This window comes from Vanellus vanellus, assembly GCF_965231255.1.
Source record: "Vanellus vanellus genome assembly, chromosome: 1".
Taxonomy (NCBI): domain Eukaryota; kingdom Metazoa; phylum Chordata; class Aves; order Charadriiformes; family Charadriidae; genus Vanellus; species Vanellus vanellus.
The window spans coordinates 86,423,531-86,433,498 of NC_138905.1; the positions used below are offsets into that span (position 1 = coordinate 86,423,531).

Here is a 9,968-nt window from a genome sequence, read left to right on the forward strand (position 1 = left end):
CGCGGTCACTGCTCGGGATGGGCTGCACAGCCAATTACTGGGTGGTGAGCAATTGCATTGCATCACGCATTTTCTATATTGTTATTTTTATTGTTGTTGTTGCTGTTGTTATTATTGTTATTATTCCTTTTCTGTTACTGTTCTGTTTAACTGCCTTTATCTCAACCCACAAGTTTTTTTTCTTTTTCTCCCTCTTCTCCCTATCCCACTAGGGCAGGGGGGAGTGAGTGAGTGACTGCGTGGTCCTAGTTGCTGGCTGGGTTTAAACTATGACACCCATCCTGCTGCACCTTGGACTTCTGGGACTGACAGTCCCTCCCTTGGCTTCACATCTAAGAGGGTTATGGGGAAAACATTCATAAATAAAAACAGAGTTCTATGTCCATCCAGGATTTCAAGATCTTTGACACTAGGACAAACACAAGAAACACGGAGAGTCATGTTAAAGTCGTGAAGCTGAAAGATCAAAAACCTCGGATGAATAAGGAGCAGAACTTGCTGTGATGGACCTCAAGGCCAATTGTTGGTCCCTGAGAGGCTCACAAGGCTAATGTGAGGTAAGGTCAGCTCCAACTCTGAGAAAGCAGCACTACAGCAACCTGTGGCTCACAGCAGAGACCAGAGCAGAGCCAGCCTGGCTCCACTTTCCCCAGAGACAGACTGCGTTTCTCAGAGAAACTACATTGAATTACTCCATGAGGAAAATAAGTGACCAGAGCCCACTAATCCCTTCAGGTGGAACCTGTTGGGTGTTGCCAAATCCAGTACCCTGAGAGAGGTGAGGCTGCACAGCTCTGTTTCCCTTGCTCCAGCCAGTAATGAGGTTTGAGTATTTATTTCCAGTAAGCAAACATAAACATGTATTTTTTTTGCTAGCGGGCTTTCATCCGCTGATCATTGTCCTGTGACAGTCTTGGGAGGAACCAGAGCAGCGTGCTCTGTTTCTCTCATTAGGTTATGATGGTTCCCCTACCTGCCAGCATTCATCTGTGCTCCTCTGTGCTCCTCCATGTTTGGGGAGAAGATCCTCTAATCCCATAACCAAACCAAATCCCCAGATGTGGTGGATTCAAAGCTGTCCAATTTTAGGCATGGTTACCAAAAGTACAGCACATTTGGAAGCAGGAAGCTAGCAGTCAGAAAGGCATTTTCGTTACACTTGCTAGGCATGTTTAACAGGGGCCACAGAGGAAATCACATGTTATACCGGGAGAGCTGGCAGCCAGGGCAAGAGTTAGGATGTTGGTGAGCAAGCCAACAGGTGAGAAAGCTGAAGCCGGTGACCTACAGGATCTCAAGTGCACAGTGGCCAGTGTGATAATCATCGCCAGCCAGGAGCAGATACCACTGGTGTCTGTTATCGGCAGGTGAATCAAGCCAAGAACAGACTCGGGGGCAGTCCCTACAACGCTGCTTTGCAGGGGTGAGCTTGGCCCTCACAAAAGTCTCTAAATAGAGGAAAGGAAACTCCTTGTTCAACAGCGGGTCTCCAGGGAAGGCATATTAACTCTAGGACGCGATGTACGACATAGGGAAAGAGGTAAATTGGGCTGTTCTGCCCACAGCTAGAGCGTCGGGCTTAGCCAGTCAGAGGGGAACAGGGGGAGTCTGAGGCAAAGTAAGAAAAACGATGAAAAGTGATCTGTTACGTAGGACCTGTAAGGACAGATGAGGCTTGGCACTGAGACCAAGCAGTTGGAAGAGTGGAGGAGAGAAGCACCTTAGCCACAGAGAGGCTGTGAAGAACACAGTGGTCATGTTCCCACCCGAGGATACTGGAGGACATTAACTCACATAGCAGAAGAGAAGGACTGTGCTCTACATGAGAGATATACTGCTACCCTGTGAAGCTGCAGAGGACTGGAGCACCAGGAAAGGGAAGGGTGGCTGTTTCCAGCACTCACTGCTCCAGTTCCCTGATAGTACACTAGTGGAAATAACAATGTCAACCAATGGGGATGGCCGGTTTCCAAAGGAGGTCTCGAGACTCTTCCCACCTGTCAGATTACGTGATTGAACAGCATCAGGCAGTTATAAAGCCCAGGGACCTCATCGCTGAAAATGGAGCAGGTGCCCAGGAGTCGAAGGTGGCGCCCAGGCAGACCAGGGATCCAAGAGGCAGCTACTGGGAACACCAGAAGTCTTGACCAGGGACACTTTCTTCTCATTGTTTATGGCACGAGACAGAGAAAACCAGGAGATGTAGGGGTCAGCTGTGGACTGACTGAACGACAAAGCCTTGCTACTGGAGGGGTCCACATTGTGTAAACATGTATTTTTTCTGCCTGCGGGCTTTCATCCTGCTTGGCAGCCAGAGAGGGGAACAGGGTTTGCATCAGTGCTCTCTGTCGGTGTTGACCTGTGTGGCTGCTTATGTGTACATGTTCTTTTTCTTCTATATGTGTCTGTAGGTATTGTACACACACGCTCAGTCTCACTACTGGCTGGAGCTGGGGAGCTGGAGCAGCAGCACCCTTGCCTCTGCTGGGCTACGGCATTCTGCAGCTCCTGCCACCACCCACCGCCATTGACAGAATTACTCCCGTTGATTGGCTTAGGAAGCCAAATCTCCTGATAACCTTTTCTCCACTACAAATTCTCCCGTATTCTGCTCACACTTGGTCAACCATGGGCGGGTCAGAGACTCCTGGCACAAGTTCCTGTTACCCTCCCGGGCAAGACTTTCAGCCATGGAAACAAATCCTCATCCCCAGAGATGCTTTCCTGGGTGCAGTCCTCTCCAGAGCTTTGGCTGTGTGCAACGGGACTGTGTAGCCACGTTGTCTCTGAGGGGTTTACTCTCACTGACTGGATGCAGCCTACGAGCAGTAGTTGTTTAAGGCTCTATCCTGGCGCAGCAACATCTTTTGATCCTGCTTATACAAAACACCTGCAACTTAGAGAGGGAAAGAGAAAGAGAGAGAGACACACAGAGCACAGAGTCTTTTTTATGGGTTTAATATTGTATTTTCTTTTGTATAGCAAATCGGCATTTGTTCAGCAAAACCCGTGCAACCAGAGGACATTCTCTGTGAGACCCGAGAAAAAGCAGACACCTCTGCTCAAGGAGACAAAGGAAACTTCAGCTCTGAACATGGGTCTTCCATTCCTCTGTCCTCTCCCTGGAGAACTCAACCTCTTTTCAGTCGGTGGCTGCGGGACCCACTCAGAGAGAAGAGGACACAGGAGCCCAGGACCTGCTTTGATGACCATGAGCTTTAAAGCGTTCCCTGAGTCGATACATGCACGAGGGATGCTGGACACAGGGTAATATCACTTCCACTCACATTGTCCCACCCAGCAGAGAGAAAATGCAGGATTTGGGGACCCCCATCCCTCCCAACACAGCCCTGAGCTGTTTCCAGCTTGCTGCTCATCTCTCAGTTTTACTCAACATGAGGGTCGGTCCGAGAAACTTGGTGCTGCAACTTCACAAATTCGATGGTGGGTCTCGCATCGGGCATCATTCCAGTTGTAAATATTTGGACTTGTATGGATTATAACACACTGCTCAAGTGATTCATTACTTGGTTCCCCTTGCCTCCAGAATCTGAGACAGAGACAGACATGTTACTCCCCAGAGTACCCTGTAGAGCACTGCCGGAACAGGCCACAGCAGGATGCAAGGGTTGGAGGGAGAAAGAACAATTCCAGATGCTGATTCACGGATAGAAGCAGTACTTTTCGTCCTGCTCGGCTATCCCACTGGCACCAGTCTTATGTGGAAACCCGCCTTCTTCCTACAGCCAACACAACAGGGCCCTGCTCACTCATGGTGGGGGAAGCTGCTCACCACCACTCACTCCATGCACTTTGCACCCACAAGACACACGTGTGTCTCCTCCAGGGCAAGTTTGCCCTCCATGAGGAGGCACAGCAAGGACAGCTTTGGTGATCTCTCCCTGTGCCCCATCTCTTCCACAGCATCACAGCACTGGCCGTGCCCGTGCATATATGGGCCCGTATGCATGGTGGGGGCTGTATGGATGTCAGACAAGGCTGGTCATCTCTGAAGGGTTCTTCCTGGCGAGAGCAGCTTCATCTGAGCCTACAGCATTGATAGCCGCATCACAGGTAGTTAACTAACAACCAGTAACCAGCATGGATGGGGCTGTCTCAACCTGGTGTCCATACACAGCCCTCTCCTGCTCCGTCATTGTCCTCACACAGGGAGTTGTCTCACCTCACTCTCATGCACCCACGGACACCCTCACATTTCTCCTATTCTCTCACACTACCAGGAGCCACGCCAAATACTCTCCATCTGGGGATACTCACGCTGCCTTCTCATTAAGTGGAGTCTGGTCCACCCAATGCCACTTGCCCACCTCCTGTGCAGTCAGACCGATGTAGAAATTCTCTCCACTTGGAAACTGCCGTAGCTCCTCAGTGAGAAAACGCTGGAAATGAGGGAGAGTGCAATGTCCATGAGGTGCAGGACTGAGCAGAGGGAGGCAGCAGGAGTCCCTGTGGGGCGGGAGTGGTGGCAGAGCGGAGCCGGTGCTGAAGGGGTGCAGAAAGGACATCCCCCCTCCCCTGCAGCAGCACGGAGGGCATCTGAGTCCCCACCAGGGCCTGGCACTGTGTCTCTGGCTGCTGTGCCCCCTGCTCAGCCCTGCACCTACCTGCTCTGCTTCGCTGGTGATCACCACCAGGTGGGAGCCCATCCCAGTGCAGTTCTGCACACTCTCAGCCCAGGACATTTTATCAGCCGACAGGTAATAGCACTTTTCTTGAAAGCGTTTCCAGCCCTTCGGGCAGCACCTCAAGCCTGTGTGGGGAGAGACCACAGGTGTGAATGCTGATAACGAGAGAGATGGTGACAGTTCTGTAGAGACAACGCTCATGTTCTCCTTAGATCGTTTGTCCTGACAGAAAGGGCTTGAAAAAACAAGGATAGTACAGGTATTTCTCCCAATTGTTTTGGGGTATGACCAATGAGCTTTGTGTACACAAATCCATGGTAATCCTTGTAACATGATCTCAGGTCTTGACTTGACAAAGACAAAGTTATTTTGGTGATCTGGTTTGACTTCTTGTTGTATGCTCTCCTTTAGACCTTTAGCCCCAGCAACAGGCAATATTGCGTCTGTCCCTGACTGGACCTGCACTTTCATTATTGCTCCATTGTTAACCTTCCCTGCGCAGGAATGTTTATTTTTTGGTTCTGTTTTTTTTTTTTTTTATCATTTTGTCAGTGTTCACAGCCACCCTGCCCTCCAGGACATCATTAACGTGGCCCTCTCCTCCCCCTAAGCTGTTAGCAAGAAATCCTTTTTCTTCCCACCTCTGCAGTATGCCTCTCCAGAGTCTGGTCCCACCGCTGCTTGCTGCACATCCCAGCATTCCTTGTCCCCATCCCAGAGACCTTCTGCGCCCCTCCCAGCACTACTCACCTTTGCCTTGAGGTACTGTTGTGATGCACTCCCACTCCGTGAAATTCTGCTGCAGGGCTGTGCGCTGGTCACTGCTACGGAACAAGGGAGCAACTAGAAAGGGAGAGGAAAGGCGGCAGGATTACCCCTTCCTCGCAGCTCCCCACACACCACCTCTGGGCTTCACTCTTGTTTCCCCATTTCCCCACCAAGCACTGTCTCAGCATTGCCTCTCCTCACGCTGCCTCTTTCCATTTCACAAGTGGTAACTGCCACCCTCTCGGCAAAGGGAACGGGCCTTTCTCCTCCCAGCATCCCACAGCTGCCCGCAAGGACTCCTCCACTCACTGACTGACAAGATCTAGCAAGGATGACCTGGCCACCAAAGCTAGAGAAGCCTGCCACCCACCCAAGGAGTGCCTGGTGGCCGTAGCCAGCCTGTGCTTTGTCACCAGAATCCATCCCATCACTGAGCAACTGACATCAGGCCCCCTTGGGTGCTGTGGAGCTGAAGGTGGGTGGTTAGTGTATCCCTGGTCCATGGGTCTGAGAAAACTAGCCTGAAGAAGCGGTATGGCTGCCGCCACAGGCAGAAAGAGTCAATCTTCCGCGTCAGACAGCAGAAGAACCCCTGGAAGGATCTCACACTGAGGACATGGCACACAGGGTGCGATTGATTCCACCTGACTACGGGCATTTACTATGGGGATACCTATAGCCAAGCTGCCTGTCTAAATCTCTCTGCAATCAGTGAATAAAAAGCAGCACCTCAGTGGCACAGTTATCTCTTCCTAAGCCAGACATCAACCATAGTTTGGATGAGTAACACATTAGACGGGCCTATTTCATCATCAGCGAAGACAGTGCAGGTGAAGGTAATCACACACAGCTAGACCTGCTGCAACCAGGTGGAAGGTAAACTCCTAGAACTTAATAGCCACTTTATGGGGAATAATATAGTGTCAGCAGGCCATATCACATACCAAAGGACTTTTATCGCTAAGTCACACACTCAGGGATATTGACTGGAAGATGCTCAGGGTGTGCTAAGTAATACAGATGTCTATTTTTATCAACAGTTTCATTGAGAAATATTGTCAGTAGTGGGGAGGGCAGAGTAATCATAGTGGCCTCTGTGCCTGATGATGTGCCTACAATGGAAGAAGACACTTTTTGAAAGGGATTCCAGCCCTTTAGGCAGCATGTCCAGCTGCTCTCACTCTGTGTGGGGAGAGACCGCAGATGTGAATGCTGATAACGAGAGAGATGGCGACTGCAAGGATCCCTGTTCTCCAGTGATGGTGCTCAACTGTTCTCCCCAGTTCACTGTGCATAGTAGCGACCAGTTTGGCTCCCGCCCCAACAAGGACAAAGAAATTAGATGTTACTGGACATCATGCTCAGTAACTCTCACACACTGTTTCAGGGGCTGCTGATCAGTTCAAGTCACACATCTTGATTCTTGTCATTAAATAAACCCAAAATTGTTCTTCTGAAGTAGGTTCAACCCTTCACCCAGAACAAGCTTGTGGCAGTCCAGTGGGCCTCATCCATGAGGATTGTTTTCTCACCAGAAATCTGAAAAACTCCTCTTTCATACCTCATTGCTAACATCTTCTTCTCCTCTCTCCCTGTGGTGTTCATACCTATGCCGCCCTGACAAGACTCAACAACTGCACTGCTGTCTTCTCCTTAGGCACTGCATAAAGGCTCCAGTTTTCCTCTCCTCTCCTCAGGAGTTCCATCCAGCCCTGTCCATCTGCTTGACCTTTAGACAGACCTTGAAAGGCCGTTTCTCCTGGCCCCAGACTCTCATGTCTGTTTATTCCTGTCTCCCAGGCATGACCATTGCCTTTAGCCATAGCTGAGATGCAGTGCCTGGTGGTGCTCAGAGCTGTGATAGAGGGGGACAACTGCAAAGGGAGAGGAAGTATTAGAGGTATGGTTGAGGTTGGAAGGGATCTCTGGAGGTCATCTTGACCAATCCCCTGCTCAACCAGACCCACCTAGACCTTGTTGCTCAGGATTGTGCCCAGACAGCTTTCAAGTATCTTCAAGGATGGAGATGCTGCAGCTTCTCTGAGCAACCTGTACCAATGCTTTGCCCCTGTCACAGTAAAAATGTGTTTCCTGATCCTCCGAGGGAACCTCCTGCGTTTCAGTTTGTGCCCATTGCCTCTTTTCCCATCACTGGTCACCACTGAAAAGAGATTGGCTCCACCTTCTTTGCACCCTCCTTTCAGATATTAATAAAAAATGATAATATCCCCGCAAGCCTTCTGTTCTTCAAGCTGAGAAGTCACAGCTTTCTCAGTCTCTCTCTCATAAGAGACATGCTCCAGTGCCTTCATCATCTTTGTGGCTCTTTGTTGGACTCTCTTGTACTCTTGTACTGAGGAGCCCATCACTGGACATGTGGGGACTGAGGCAAAAGAAGGGTTAAGTGTGGTAGAACTAATAGGGAGGAAAAAGCAGCTGCAGCACTGTTTTGGCAGACAATGAAGTTGTGTGAAGCTACTCCCTAGATAAGGAGGTGCTGCTCACACAGAAGAGAGATTCCCTTTTCGGTGGGAACGTGATCTTTCAGAGTACGCGATTGGTGTAAACAAGTAAAGTAGAAAATTACTGGCCTTGGTAGAAAAGTATATGAAGAGCATGCTTGCTTAATAAAGCTGATTTCAATCCTGCATATCAGAGTCCGTGCCCCTTCATCTCTGACATGGACACAGTACTCCAGGTGTGGTCTTCTACCGGCCACTTAAATTATGGCTATTCTAGGATTAGTCATGTGGCCATGTGGCCAATGTAAAACATTTTGAGCCTGTGGAGATTTCAGCAGCACAGAACAGCACAGCAAGGAGGAGCGATGAGGCACTGCTAAATGAATCCAGAGTGAATGGCACTAACCGATTAGGAGAGCTTCAGAAGGTTTCCCTTTATTGACCTCTATTGACCTTGATTTGGACCTCTATTCCTCAGTCTTTCTCCCACCATGAGGAGGACAGGAAATATTTTCTTTCCTAAATGGCAGCTTAGCTTTCTGTTTACAAGTAGCAGTCACTGAGAAAAATCCCAAGCAGGAGTCTCATGGAATAACTGCAAGCAGCTGGACAACTCACATCCCAACCATATCTACCCACACATGAAAAGGCAACAGCACGTCTCTTAAGATCTTATCAGGGCAAGGGTGGCCTGGACTAGTCCGAGCTCTTCCCTCAGGAAGGACAGTCCAGAAAGCTCCAGGGACCATGCTGTTCCCCTAGATGGTGCTGAGTCAGCTGGAATGAGATGGGGTCTGTAGGCATTCCAACTCCTGAGGCCACGCAGAGGAGTAGCAGAGCGTTTGAGCAGCAAAGATTCTTCTGCAAAAACAGACTAGTGTCAGGTGCCCCTTGGAAGGCAATAGCCTGCGTCTCTAATTCATGCTGCTTCCCATCTCACAGTAGGGATGTTGTGGGTCAGGGATTCTACCCATCCTAGTAGGGACCAGCTTACACCTTCATGCACAAGGATGAGGATCCCTGCAGCACAGAGGCACATTGGCCACATGCAGTTGCCACCACACTAACCAGGAGGGTTTGTACAGTTGTGAACTGTTTAATGGGGAAGGAGCTGAATCAGCTGTCACATGGGCAAGACAGTTTCCAAAAAGGCAACTGAAACTTCTCTAATCATGTCTTCCTCTCCTATCACTCCCATCGCTCCCCTCTCCCCCAGTCCCTTCCATCTCCAGGAAAAATAAACAAACTCAAGAACTCACCGAGACAGACGGATATGAGACTTGCTTTGAGGACAGTGGCAGAAACGAGCAGGACCCAAGAGCTAAGCTGTGAGCTTCTTCTCTTCTCTGCTGGGGCTGAAAACAAAAGGCAAGATCAGGAGTCACACACCGCCCCAAGACAAGGACAGGATTGAGGGAATTGGGTCTCTTTAGTCTGGAAAAAAGATGGTTCAGGGGGAACCTGATCAATGCTTATAAATACTTAAAGGGTGGGTGCCAGCAGGATGGGGCCAGGCTCTTTTCGGCGGTGCCCAGTGACAGGACAAGAGCTAACGGGCACAAACTTGAGTATAGGAAGTTCCACCTAAACATGAGGAGGAACTTCTTTACCTTGAGGGTGGCAGAGCACTGGAACAGGCTGCCCAGGGAGGTGGTGGAGTCTCCATCTCTGGAGACATTCAAAACCCGCCTGGACGCGTTCCTGTGCAACCTGCTCTAAGGTGTCCCTGCTCTGGCAGGGGGGGTTGGACTAGATGGCAGGGGGGTTGGACTAGATGATCTCCAGAGGTCCCTTCCAACCCTATGATTCTATGATTCTATGATTCTATGATTGACCAGGAAACCCAGCAGCCCTCACTGGACAGCTGGCCTCCTGCACAGAGAGAAAGGTGTGGAGTCCCACAGAGCAATTTGTAACCTATGAGGACTGAAGGGGGCAGAAAGCCATAGCATCTCTGCTTTGTTGGAGCTCCTTTCCTTCCCCCTTTCCCCTGAGCAATTGTCCAACCCTTCACACCCTGGTTCCCTTTTCCACCTTCTCTAGCCATTGCTTCTCTCTCATGCTCTTCTTTCCCATGGTAGTCACAGCCCAT

At 50.1% G+C, this 9,968-nt stretch overlaps 1 protein-coding gene across 1 annotated transcript; it reads right to left on the minus strand.

Annotated features, from left to right (window-relative positions):
• Positions 1–3,005: 3,005 nt before the first annotated feature.
• LOC309672218 (C-type lectin domain family 4 member E-like) lies at positions 3,006–9,968 on the minus strand (the record flags this gene model as incomplete). The annotated part of the gene is made up of 5 exons (XM_082483664.1): positions 3,006–3,550; positions 4,279–4,400; positions 4,626–4,771; positions 5,397–5,489; positions 9,893–9,968. 5 exons carry the CDS (start codon positions 9,966–9,968, stop codon positions 3,391–3,393), a joined length of 597 nt encoding a protein of 198 aa, XP_082339790.1. The 3' UTR covers positions 3,006–3,390.